The sequence below is a fragment of the Mus caroli genome, unplaced genomic scaffold (assembly GCF_978045245.1).
Source record: "Mus caroli unplaced genomic scaffold, Mus_caroli_1 scaffold_7, whole genome shotgun sequence".
NCBI classification, from domain to species: domain Eukaryota; kingdom Metazoa; phylum Chordata; class Mammalia; order Rodentia; family Muridae; genus Mus; species Mus caroli.
This window is the reverse complement of record NW_028227262.1, coordinates 83,583,498-83,597,592: the sequence shown is the minus strand read 5'-3', so window position 1 is coordinate 83,597,592 and position 14,095 is coordinate 83,583,498. Positions and strand designations below refer to the sequence as shown.

At 42.0% G+C, this 14,095-nt stretch overlaps 1 protein-coding gene and 1 pseudogene across 1 annotated transcript; one reads left to right on the top strand and one right to left on the bottom strand.

Moving 5' to 3' along the window:
- Nucleotides 1-3,797: 3,797 nt before the first annotated feature.
- LOC110288488 (pyruvate kinase PKM pseudogene) lies at nt 3,798-5,483 on the top strand (annotated as a pseudogene).
- A 7,188-nt stretch (nt 5,484-12,671) lies between these two features.
- LOC110296732 (eukaryotic translation initiation factor 3 subunit J-like) lies at nt 12,672-13,986 on the bottom strand. The gene has a single exon (XM_021165487.2). It carries the CDS (start codon nt 13,984-13,986, stop codon nt 13,207-13,209), a length of 780 nt encoding a protein of 259 aa, XP_021021146.1. The 3' UTR covers nt 12,672-13,206.
- Between the last annotated feature and the right edge of the window lie 109 nt (nt 13,987-14,095).

Below are 14,095 nucleotides of genomic sequence, written 5' to 3'. Positions count from 1 at the left end.
TCTCACCATTTACTTTGATGTTGGCTACTGGTTTGCTGTAGATTGCTTTTATCATGTTTAGGTATGGGCCTTGAATTCCTGATCTTTCCAAGACTTTTATCATGAATGGGTGTTGGATCTTGTCAAATGATTTTTCCGCATCTAACGAGATGACCATGTGGTTTTTGTCTTTGAGTTTGTTTATATACTGGATTATGTTGATGAATTTCCGTATATTGAACCATCCCTGCATCCCTGGGATGAAACCTACTTGGTCAGGATGGATGATTGTTTTGATGTGTTCTTGGATTCGGTTAGCAAGAACTTTATTGAGGATTTTTGCATCAATATTCATAAGGGATATTGGTCTGAAGTTTTCTATCTTTGTTGGGTCTTTTTGTGGTTTAGGTATCAGAGTAATTGTGGCTTCATAGAATGAGTTGGGTAGAGTACCTTCTGTTTCTATTTTGTGGAATAGTTTGTGAAGAACTGGGATTAGATCTTCTTTGAAAGTCTGATAGAACTCTGCACTAAACCCATCTGGTCCTGGGCTTTTTTTAGTTGGGAGACTATTAATGACTGCTTCTATTTCTTTGGGGGATATAGGGCTGTTTAGATCATTAACCTGATCTTGATTCAACTTTGGTACCTGGTATCTGTCTAGGAACTTCTCCATTTCATCCAGGTTCTCCAGTTTTGTTGAGTATAGCCTTTGGTAGAAGGATCTGATGGTGTTTTGGATGTCTTCAGGATCTGTTGTTATGTCTCCTTTTTCATTTCTGATTTTGTTAATTAGGATGCTTTCCCTGTGCCCTCTAGTGAGTCTGGCTAAGGGTTTATCTATCTTGTTGATTTTCTCAAAGAACCAGCTCCTTGATTGGTTGATTCTTTGAATAGTTCTTCTTGTTTCCAGTTGGTTGATTACGCCCATGAGTTTGATTATTTCCTGCCGTCTACTCCTCTTGGGTGAATTTGCTTCCTTTTGTTCTAGTGCTTTTAGGTATGTTGTCAAGCTGCTAATGTGTGCTCTCTCTAGTTTCCTCTTGGAGGCACTCAGAGCTATGAGTTTTCCTCTTAGAAATGGTTTCATTGTGTCCCATAAGTTTGGGTATGTTGTGGCTTCATTTTCATTGAACTCTAAAAAGTCCTTAATTTCTTTCTTTATTCCTTCCTTGACCAAGGTATCATTGAGAAGAGTGTTGTTCAGTTTCCACGTGAAGGTTGGCTTTCTATTATTTATTTTGTTATTGAAGATCAGCCTTAGTCCATGGTGATCTGATAGGATGCATGGGACAATTTCAATATTTTTGTATCTGTTGAGGCCTGTTTTGTGACCAATTATGTGGTCAATTTTGGAAAAGGTACCATGAGGTGCTGAGAAGAAGGTATATCCTTTTGTTTTAGGATAGAATGTTCTGTAGATATCTGCCAGATCCATTTGATTCATAATTTCTGTTAGTTTCACTGTGTCCCTGTTTAGTTTCTGTTTCCATGATCTGTCCATTGGTGAAAGTGGTGTGTTGAAGTCTCCCACTATTATTGTATGAGGTGCAATGTGTGCGTTGAGATTTACTAAAGTTTCTTTAATGAATGTGGCTGCCTTTGTGTTTGGAGCATAGATATTCAGGATTGATAGTTCCTCTTGGAGGATTTTACCTTTGATGAGTATGAAGTGCCCCTCCCTGTCTTTTTTGATGACTTTGGGTTGGAAGTCAATCTTATCAGATATTAGAATGGCTACTCCAGCTTGTTTCTTCATACCATTTGTTTGGAAAATTGTTTTCCAGCCTTTCATTCTGAGGTAGTGTCTATCTTTTTCTCTGAGATGAGTTTCCTGTAAGCAGCAAAATGTTGGGTCTTGTTTGTGTAGCCAGTTTGTTAGTCTATGTCTTTTTATCCGGGAGTTGAGTCCATTGATATTAAGAGATATTAAGGAAAAGTAATTGTTGTTTCCTGTTATTTTTGTTGTGGCATTCTGTTCTTGTGGCTGTCTTCTTTTAGGTTTGTTGAGGGATTACCTTCTTGTTGTTTCTAGGGCATGGTTCCTGTCCTTGTATTGGTTTTTTTCTGTTATTATCCTCTGAAGGGCTGGATTCCTGGAGAGATAATGTGTGAATTTGGTTTTGTCGTGGAATACTTTGGTTTCTCCATCTATGTTAATTGAGAGTTTGGCTGGGTATAGTAGCCTGGGCTGGAATTTGTGTTCTTTTAGTGTCTGTATAACATCCGTCCAGGATCTTCTGGCCTTCATAGTCTCTGGTGAAAAATCTGGTGTAATTCTGATAGGCTTGCCTTTATATGTTACTTGGCCTTTTTCTCTTACTGCTTTTAGTATTCTATCTTTATTTAGAGCATTTGTTGTTCTGATTATTATGTGTCGGGAGGTATTTCTTTTCTGGTCCAGTCTATTTGGAGTTCTGTAGGCTTCTTGTATGTTCATGGGCATCTCTTTCTTTAGTTTTGGAAGTTTTCTTCTATAATTTTGTTGAAGATGTTTGCTGGTCCTTTGAGTTGAAAATCTTCATTCTCATCCACTCCTATTATCTGTAGGTTTGGTCTTCTCATTGTGTCCTGTATTTCTTGGATGTTTTGAGTTAGGATCTTTTTGCGTTTTACATTTTCCTTGATTGTTGGCCCATGTTCTCAATGGAATCTTCTGCACCTGAGATTCTCTCTTCCATCTCTTGTATTCTGTTGCTGATGCTGGTATCTATGGTTCCAGATTTCTTTCCTAGGGTTTCTATCTCCAGTGTTGCCTCATTTTGGGTTGTCTTTATTGTGTCTACTTCCCTTTTTAGATCTAGTATGGTTTTGTTCATTTCCATCATCTGTTTGGATGTGTTTTCCTGTTTTTCTGTAAGGACTTCTACACGTTTGATTATGTTATCCTGTTTTTCTTTAACGATTTGTAACTCTTTAGCTTTGTTCTTCTGCAATTCTTTAAGGGATTTTTGTGCTTCCTCTTTAATGTCTTTTACCTGTTTACCAGTGTTCCTTTGTATTTATTTAAGTGTGTTATTAAAGTCCTTCTTGAAGTCCTCTACCATCATCATGAGATATGCTTTTAGATCCGTGTCTAGCTTTTCCGGTGTGTTGGGGTGCCCTGGACTGGGCGAAGTGGGAGTGCTGGGTTGTGATGATGGTGAGTGGTCTTGGTTTCTGTTAGTAAGATTATTACGTTTACCTTTCGCCATCTGGTAATCTCTGGGGTTAGTTGTTGTCGTTGTCAGTGTTTAAAGATTGGAGGAGAAGCTGTGTTCCACTCACCAGAAGTCTCAAAATCCTGTGGCGGGTGTCGTGGGTAGCTGGCAGGTGTCAGCCGACCCTGCGCTCTAGCTACCCCTGTGCTGTTCAGGCCAGAAGAGGCCTGTGGCCCTACTCAGACCGGTTTTCTGTTTCCCTAATTAATGCAGTCTCAGGTCCCGCGCGCAATTGGATTGGAGCAGAAGCTGTGTTCCACTCACCAGAAGTCTTAAGATCCTGTGGCGGGTGTTGTGGGTAGCTGGCAAGTGTCAGCCGATCCTGCGCCCTAGCTACCCCGTGCTTTTCTGACCGGAAGAGCGAAAGTTCAGTTTCTAACTCATGAAAATGTATCACCTGTTCCTTAACTGTGTAAATAAGATTAAATTGCTTTGAAACTGGAAAAAAAAAAAAGAATGAAATTGCCAACTAGAACTTTCTTCAGAGATTTCCTGGGAATGGATGACAAGTGCAAAAGGAATACTAAATTTAAATAATGGCTAAGTAAATATAAATGCAAATCACAATGAGAGACAGCAGCGACTCATCCTCACTCGACTGAGTCTGCTCTAGGTATCGCAGCAGGAACCTAAGTACGCCCGAGGACTTCAGGAACCATGCCGAAGCCACACAGTGAAGCGGGAACTGCCTTCATTCAGACCCAGCAGCTCCATGCAGCCATGGCTGACACCTTCCTGGAACACATGTGCCGCCTGGACATTGACTCTGACCCCATCACGGCCCGCAACACTGGCATCATTTGTACCATTGGGCCTGCTTCCAGATCTGTGGAGATGCTGAAGGAGATGATTAAGTCTGGAATGAATGTGGCTCGGCTGAATTTCTCTCATGTAAATACCATGCAGAGACCATCAAGAATGTCCCTGAAGCCACAGAAAGCTTTGCATCTGATCCCGTTCTCTATCGTCCTGTTGCTGTGGCTCTGGATACAAAGGGACCTGAGATCCGGACTGGACTCATCAAGGGCAGCAGTACTGCTGAGGTGGAGCTGAAGAAGGGAGCCACTCTTAAGATCACCCTGGACAACACTTACATGGAGAAGTGTGACGAGAACATCCTGCGGCTGGACTACAAGAACATCTGCAAGGTGGTGGAGGTGAGCAGCAAGATCTACGTGGACGATGGGCTCATCTCACTGCAGGTGAAGGAGAAAGGTTCTGACTTCCTGATGACAGAGGTGGAGAATGGTGGCTCCTTGGGCAGCAAGAAGGGCGTGAACCTGCCCGGCGCTGCTGTGGATCTCCCTGCTGTATCGGAAAAGGACATCCAGGACCTGAAGTTTGGGGTGGAGCAGGATGTGGACATGGTGTTTGCATCTTTCATCCGCAAGGCAGCCTACGTGCATGAAGTCAGGAAGGTGCTGGGAGAGAAGGGCAAGAACATCAAGATCATCAGCAAAATCCAGAACCATGAAGGTGTCCGCAGGTTTGATGAGATCTTGGAGGCCAGTGATGGGATCATGGTGGCTCGTGGTGACCTGGGCATTGAGATTCCTGCAGAGAAGGTCTTCCTGGCTCAAAAGATGATGATCGGGCGATGCAACTGAGCTGGGAAGCCTGTCATCTGTGCCACACAGATTCTAGAGAGCATGATCAAGAAGCCACGCCCCACCCGTGCTGAAGGCAGTGATGTGGCCAATGCAGTCCTGGATGGAGCAGATTGCGTCATGTTGTCTGGAGAAACAGCCAAGGGGGACTACCCTCTGGAGGCTGTTCGCATGCAGCACATGATTGCCCAAGAGGCAGAGTCTGCCATCTACCACTTGCAGCTATTCGAGGAACTCCGCTGCCTGGCGCCCATTACCAGCGACCACAGAAGCTGCCGCCGTGGGTGCCGTGGAGGCCTCCTTCAAGTGCTGCAGTGGGGCCATTATCGTGCTCACCAAGTCTGGCAGGAGTGCTCACCAAGTGGCCAGGTACTGCCCTGGGGCTCCTATCATTGCCGTGACGCGCAATCCCCAGACTGCTCTCCAGGCCCATCTGTACTGTGTCATCTTCCCTGTGCTGTGTAAGGATGCCGTATTGAATGCCTGGGCTGAGGATGTCGACCTTCGTGTAAACTTGGCCATGGATGTTGACAAGGCCCGGGGCTTCTTCAAGAAGGGAGATGTGGTCATTGTGCTGACCGGGTGGCGCCCTGGCTCTGGATTCACCAACACCATGCGTGTAGTGCCTGTACCTTGATGGCCCTCTGGAGCCCCTCTTCTAGCCCCTGTCCCTTCCCCTCCCCTATCCTTTCCATTAGGCCAGCAACGCTTGTAGTGCTCACTCTGGGCCAAAGTGTGGCGCTGGTGGGCTGGACACCAGGGAAAATTAATGCCTCTAAAACATGCAATAGAGACCAGCTATTTTTCATGGCCCTACCTGAGCCAGGGGTGGAGGAGGAATGCAGGACTGGAAACCCTCTGACTTTATCACAGAAGTGCAACAGCATCTCTGTACTTTGCTTCTGTAGAAAGTTGTCAGAGAATTCCCAGCCCTAGCCTGGAGTCAGGAGACAGCAAAAGAGTAGGGGCTGAGGGTGTGGGGCCAGGGTACCAGTGTAGATGATGTTTGCCCTAGCCCTGACCTGCTTTCCCAACAGCTTTGGCCTCCCCAGTCCTTGTGCACTCCACTTCTGTCACTGCAGACACTCCACTCTCCACCTTGTATTCTGCAGAATCTCCAGGCCTGTTGCTATAGTGCCCACCTGAATGTCAATAAACAGCAGCTGAAGCAAAAAAAAAAAAAAAATCACAATGAGATATCAAATCTACCTATGACATGGCTTCTATAATAAATAATACATAGATAAATACATAAGTAAGAAAGGCAGCGTTGTTAAGAATGAGTTGAAGGCATCTAGGCTTATTTATCAGGCCAAGGTTACCTGATGTGGCCAAAAGGAAAGAAACCAGAAAACAAAAGGATATACCTTCTTCTCAGCACCTCATGGTACCTTCTCCAAAATTGACCACATAATTGGTCACAAAACAGGCCTCAACAGATACAAAAATATTGAAATTGTCCCATGCATCCTATCAGATCACCATGGACTAAGGCTGATCTTCAATAACAAAATAAATAATAGAAAGCCAACCTTCACGTGGAAACTGAACAACACTCTTCTCAATGATACCTTGGTCAAGGAAGGAATAAAGAAAGAAATTAAGGACTTTTTAGAGTTCAATGAAAATGAAGCCACAACATACCCAAACTTATGGGACGCAATGAAAGCATTTCTAAGAGGAAAACTCATAGCTCTGAGTGCCTCCAAAAGGAAACTAGAGAGAGCACACATTAGCAGCTGGACAACACACCTAAAAGCACTAGAACAAAAGGAAGCAAATTCACCCAAGAGGAGTAGACGACAGGAAATAATCAAACTCAGGGGTGAAATCAACCAAGTGGAAACAAGAAAAACTATTCAAAGAATCAACCAATCAAGGAGCTGGTTCTTTGAGAAAATCAACAAGATAGATAAACCCTTAGCCAGACTCACTAGAGGGCACAGGGAAAGCATCCTAATTAACAAAATCAGAAATGAAAAAGGAAACATAACAACAGATCCTGAAGACATCCAAAACACCATCAGATCCTTCTACCAAAGGCTATACTCAACAAAACTGGAGAACCTGGATGAAATGGAGAAGTTCCTAGACAGATACCAGGTACCAAAGTTGAATCAAGATCAGGTTAATGATCTAAACAGCCCTATATCCCCCAAAGAAATAGAAGCAGTCATTAATAGTCTCCCAACTAAAAAAAGCCCAGGACCAGATGGGTTTAGTGCAGAGTTCTATCAGACCTTCAAAGAAGATCTAATCCCAGTTCTTCACAAACTATTCCACAAAATAGAAACAGAAGGTACTCTACCCAACTCATTCTATGAAGCCACAATTACTCTGATACCTAAACCACAAAAAGACCCAACAAAGATAGAAAACTTCAGACCAATATCCCTTATGAATATTGATGCAAAAATCCTCAATAAAGTTCTTGCTAACCGAATCCAAGAACACATCAAAACAATCATCCATCCTGACCAAGTAGGTTTCATCCCAGGGATGCAGGGATGGTTCAATATACGGAAATTCATCAACATAATCCAGTATATAAACAAACTCAAAGACAAAAACCACATGGTCATCTCTTTAGATGCGGAAAAAGCATTTGACAAGATCCAACACCCATTCATGATAAAAGTCTTGGAAAGATCAGGAATTCAAGGCCCATACCTAAACATGATAAAAGCAATCTACAGCAAACCAGTAGCCAACATCAAAGTAAATGGTGAGAAGCTTGAAGCAGTCCCTCTAAAATCAGGGACTAGACAAGGCTGTCCACTTTCTCCATACCTATTCAACATTGTACTTGAAGTCCTAGCCAGAGCAATTCGACAACAAAAGGAGATCAAAGGGATACAAATTGGAAAAGATGAAGTCAAAATATCACTTTTTGCAGATGATATGATAGTATATATAAGTGACCCTAAAAATTCCACCAGAGAACTCCTAAGCCTGATAAACAGCTTCGGTGAAGTAGCTGGATATAAAATTAACTCAAACAAATCAATGGCCTTTCTTTACACAAAGAATAAACAGGCTGAGAAAGAAATTAGGGAAACAACACCCTTCTCAATAGTCACAAATAATATAAAATATCTTGGCGTGACTCTAACTAAGGAAGTGAAAGATCTGTATAATAAAAATTTCAAGTCTCTGAAGAAAGAAATTCTAGAAGATCTCAGAAGATGGAAAGATCTCCCATGCTCATGGATTGGCAGGATCAACAATGTAAAAATGGCTATCTTGCCAAAAGCAATCTACAGATTCAATGCAATCCCCATCAAAATTCCAACTGAATTCTTCAACGAATTAGAAAGTGCAATCTGCAAATTCATCTGGAATAACAAAAAACCTAGGATAGCAAAAACTCTTCTCAAGGATAAAAGAACCTCTGGTGGAATCACCATGCCGGACCTAAAGCTCTACTACAGAGCAATTGTGATAAAAACTGCATGGTACTGGTATAGTGACAGACAAATAGACCAATGGAATAGAATTGAAGACCCAGAAATGAACCCACACACCTACGGTCACTTGATCTTCGACAAGGGAGCTAAAAACATCCAGTGGAAGAAAGACAGCATTTTCAACAAATGGTGCTGGCACAACTGGTTGTTAACATGTAGAAGAATGCGAATCGATCCATTCCTATCTCCTTGTACTAAGGTCAAGTCTAAGTGGATCAAGGAACTTCACATAAAACCAGAGACACTGAAACTTATAGAGGAGAAAGTGGGGAAAACCCTTGAAGATATGGGCACAGGGGAAAAATTCCTGAATAGAACAGTAATGGCTTGTGCTGTAAGATCGAGAATTGACAAGTGGGACCTCATGTAACTACAAAGCTTCTGCAAGGCTAAAGACACCATCAATAAGACAAAAAAACCACCAACAGATTGGGAAAGGATCTTCACCTATCCTAAATCAGACAAGGGACTAATATCCAATATATATAAAGAACTCAAGAAGGTGGACTCCAGAAAGTCAAATAACCCCATTAAAAAATGGGGCTCAGAACTGAACAAAGAATTCTCACCTGAGGAATACCGAATGGCAGAGAAACACCTGAAAAAATGTTCAACATCCTTAATCATCAGGGAAATGCAAATCAAAACAACCCTGAGATTCCACCTCACACCAGTCAGAATGGCTAAGATCAAAAATTCAGGTGACAGCAGATGCTGGCGAGGATGTGGAGAAAGAGGAACACTCCTCCATTGTTGGTGGGATTGCAAGCTTGTACAACCACTCTGGAAATCAGTCTGGCGGTTCCTCAGAAAATTGGACATAGTACTACCGGAGGATCCAGCAATACCTCTCCTGGGCATATATCCAGAAGATGTCCCAACCGGTAAAAAGGACACATGCTCCACTATGTTCATAGCAGCCCTATTTATAATAGCCAGAAGCTGGAAAGAACCCAGATGTCCCTCAACAGAGGAATGGATAAAGCAATTATGGTACATTTACACAATGGAGTACTACTCAGCTATTAAAAAGAATGAATTTATGAAATTCCTAACCAAATGGATGGACCTGGAGGGCATCATCTTGAGTGAAGTAACACAATCACAAAAGAACTCACACAATATGTATTCACTGATAAGTGGATATTAGCCCAAAACTTAGGATACCCAAGATATAAGATACAATTTGCTAAACGCATGAAACTCAAGAAGAATGAAGACCAAAGTGTGGACACTGTGCACCTTCTTAGAATTGGGAACAAAACACCCCGGGAAGGAGTTACAGAGACAAAGTTCGTAGCTTTGATGAAAGGATGGACCATTTAGAGACTGCCGTATCCAGGGATCCGTCCCATAATCAGCTTCTAAACGCTGACACCATTGCATACACTAGCAAGATTTTGCTGAAAGGACCCAAATATATCTGTCTCTTGTGAGACGATGCCGGGGCCTAGCAAACACAGGAGTGGATGTTCACAGTCAGCTATTGGATGTATCACAGGGCTCCCAATGGAGAAGCTAGAGAAAGTACCCAAGGAGCTAAAGGGATCTGCAACCCTATTGTTGGAACAACATGATGTACTAACCAGAACCCCGGAGCTCTTGTCTCTAGCTGCATATGTATTGAAAGATGGCCTAGTCGGCCATCAATGGAAAGAGAGGCCCATTGGACTTGCAAACTTTGTGTGCCCCAATATAGGGGAATGCCAGGGCCAAAAGAATGGGAATGGGTGGGTAGGGAAGTGGGGGGCGCTATGGGGGACTTTTGGGATAGCATTGGAAATGTAATTGAGGAAAATATGTAATAAAAATATTAAAAATCAAAAAAAAAAAACCAGAGACATTGAAACTTATATAGGAGAAAGTGGGGAAAAGCCTTGAAGATATGGGCACAGGGGAAAAATTCTTGAATAGAACAGCAATGGCTTGTGTTGTAAGATCGAGAATTGACAAGTGGGACCTCATGAAACTGCAAAGCTTTTGCAAGGCAAAAGACACCATCAATAAGACAAAAAAACCACCAACAGATTGGGAAAGGATCTTCACCTATCCTAAATCAGATAAGGGACTAATATCCAATATATATAAAGAACTCAAGAAGGTGGACTCCAGAAAGTCAAATAACCCCATTAAAAAATGGGGCTCAGAACTGAACAAAGAATTCTCACCTGAGGAATACCGAATGGCAGAGAAGCACCTGAAAAAATGTTCAACATCCTTAATCATCAGGGAAATGCAAATCAAACCAACCCTGAGATTCCACCTCACACCAGTCAGAATGGCTAAGATCAAAAATTCAGGTGACAGCAGATGCTGGCGAGGATGTGGAGAAAGAGGAACACTCCTGCATTGTTGGTGGGATTGCAAGCTTGAACAACCACTCTGGAAATCAGTCTGGCGGTTCCTCAGAAAATTGGACATAGTACTACCAGAGGATCCAGCAATACCTCTCCTGGGCATATATCCAGAAGATGTCCCAACCGGTAAAAAGGACACATGCTCCACTATGTTCATAGCAGCCCTATTTATAATAGCCAGAAGCTGGAAAGAACCCAGATGTCCCTCAACAGAGGAATGGATACAGCAATTATGGTACATTTACACAATGGAGTACTACTCAGCTATTAAAAAGAATGAATTTATGAAATTCCTAGCCAAATGGATGGACCTGGAGGGCATCATCTTGAGTGAGGTAACACAATCACAAAAGAACTCACACAATATGTATTCACTGATAAGTGGATATTAGCCCAAAACTTAGGATACCCAAGATATAAGATACAATTTGCTAAACGCATGAAACTCAAGAAGAATGAAGACCAAAGTGTGGACACTGTGCACCTTCTTAGAATTGGGAACAAAACACCTACGGAATGAGTTACAGAGACAAAGTTCGTAGCTGTGATGAAAGGATGGACCATTTAGAGACTGCCGTATCCAGGGATGCATCCCATAATCAGCTTCTAAATGCTGACACCATTGCATACACTAGCAAGATTTTGCTGAAAGGACCCAAATATATCTGTCTCTTGTGAGACGATGCCGGGGCCTAGCAAACACAGGAGTGGATGTTCACAGTCAGCTATTGGATGTATCACAGGGCTCCCAATGGAGAAGCTAGAGAAAGTACCCAAGGAGCTAAAGGGATCTGCAACCCTATTGTTGGAACAACATGATGTACTAACCAGAACCCCAGAGCTCTTGTCTCTAGCTGCATATGTATTGAAAGATGGCCTAGTCGGTCATCACTGGAAAGAGAGGCCCATTGGACTTGCAAACTTTATATGCCCCAATATAGGGGAATGCCAGGGCCAAAAGAATGGGAATGGGTGGGTAGGGAAGTGGGGGGTGCTATGGGGGACTTTTGGGATAGCATTGGAAATGTAATTGAGGAAAATATATAATAAAAATATTAAAAATTAAAAAAATAAAGGTGTGTGCTGCTGCATAAAAAAAAAAGAAACTGAACTTTCTATAATAAAATAGTTTTTAATTCAGTGTCATTATTACTGCTGAGGATATCTTAGCCCTTGTCTGCCTTCAACAGTATTTACTGGAGTTATTGCTGTGTAGTCACACCTCCTACTAATTCATGTCATTTAGATGGTCCTGTTCTCCACTTAGTAGTCTACAGAGCTTTGAGATTCCTATTGCCTATGGAAGAGAAATCAAAAACATTTTTTGTTCTGATTGTGAAAACCTGGGGTGAGGGGTACACAAGTTTGGGTAAATTATTTAAGATGTAATCCAATTTATGCTTCCAGCAATAACCTTAGTAACAGGCTCCATTACTACAAATAAATAGTCCTAGGTACTTAATTGAGCCTTAGCATCTAAACAATAAAATCATTAAGAGTAGGAAGGCAGCCTCTGTTGCTCTGTAACTGTTGAAGACTCCAAACATTCTTGCTTCAAAGCTGTGACTACATCAAGCATTGACTAGCTGTAGTGAGTAGAGACCTCCACCCCTGAGTGGCATTCTGTACTCTCAACTATCTGGGGATATAACACAAAATTTAAGACCTCACAATAGTGATTTTATTAAATTAGTTGCTTTATAAAACACTGCAGCTGTCATAATTGTTAACATAACAATTTACCAAACTGTAGTTAACTGGTGCAGTTTGCTGAGCATGTTTTATAAAGAAAAGGAAATGCCAAAACCCTGTTAAAAGTTTTCCCATTGCAGCCTAGAACATTTGTTTCTCAGACACTTGAATCAGGCAAACAGAAACAGAGTTCCCTCCCCCATCTGAAGTCCTCCATCAATAGAAACAGCTGATAAAGAACTAGACAGTCACTGCACTGGAGAGTCCACCACTTGCACTGTATATGGAGAAGTTTACCTTCTTCAGCTTCAACGTCAGAGGGAGAGGGTTTTGGTCATTAAAATCTTAAGTATCAAGTACTAGTACTTTTCAGCCACAGTATCTTCACTCTGAGATAAGCAGTCTTCTTCACAAGTTTTTAATAGCCTCACCTCAATTTTAAGACAAAGCAATTTTAATACTAGGTGCATCCTACATGCCCTTGCTGCAAACTGCTTTTCTCGACAAGTTATGAAGTAGTTCAAGGAGGTATGGTTAAGGCTGTATTACTGAATGGTGCTGGTAAATACTACACTTTTTTTTTTTTGTCATGTTGCAACCTTTGTTTCCAATTTAGTGACTGCTGCTAAGGAATCGGATAGCAACAATGACAACATTATTAGGTTTGTTTTGTTTTTAAACTATGATTTAGTAGCAACTGAGGTTCCCAATTTTAACCCCTTGGCAACAAGATCCAAGTTCCCTCATTTGCACATTAGCACCTGAGTGTCAAGGGGTTAAATAACCAGCACAAAAGATACTGCACTTCTGATTGTAGCATTTGGCAGAACTGAAAGGAAAGGAGGTTGTGCTACATGTTGAAGGGATTGTGGGCAAAAGAAAGAAGACACCAGAAGATAAAATGTCACATGAAGTCTTCATAGTCTTGTACATATCCTCCATCATACCCACCATAATCTGCCAGATTGTCTTTCATGGTGGCCTTTAATCTCCCTCCAGGAACCACGCCTTTCTTCTTTTTGGCTTTGCTTTGCTTTTCTTGCTTCTGTTTTTCACTGCAGAGCACAGTCAATGAGTTGGTAATCTTTTTCAAGTCATCAATTTCCAATGAAATACAGACATCTCGAACTAAGGCTTCCAAAAAACTGGCATAATATAGTGATTTTTCATATTGTGTAATTTTATCTTTTAGTAACTTTCCAAACTCTGTGAAGTCATCTCTTGAAGATGGGTTCATAGCATCTATTCCATAAACTGTATTATTAACACCAAAAGTTTCTTTTGCTAATTCAAGGTCTGACTCTTCCTGTAATTTCTTTAGCCGGAGTTTATCTGCTAATTGCTCTTCGGGTGTTAGTACTTTAGATTCTTCAAGTTCTTCTAACCTCTTTTTAATTTCTTCTTGCCTTTTCTTCTGCTGCTGTTCTTTCTCTTTTATCTTTTCTGCTATTTTTTTCTTCTCTGAAATTTTTACTTCTGGTTTGACTTCTGCTTCCTCTTTATTTTCATCATCATCATCATCATCATCCCAGTTATCCTTCACGTCCTCGTCCTCGCCTTCCCAGCGGTCCCCGCCAGCAGTGCTGCCGCCCGCGACCTTCCGCACCGGGTCCTCCATAGAGAACGTGTCCGCGTCCCAAGAGTCTGAGTCCCAAGAGTCTGAGTCCACCGCCGCCGCCGCCATCTCGAACCAGGGGTGAGCGTGTGCGATGGGAAGAGAGGCAATTTCATTCTTACTCTCTAGAACTACATTGATCTTTCTTTACCATTGCGCTGTCACATATGACTATCAT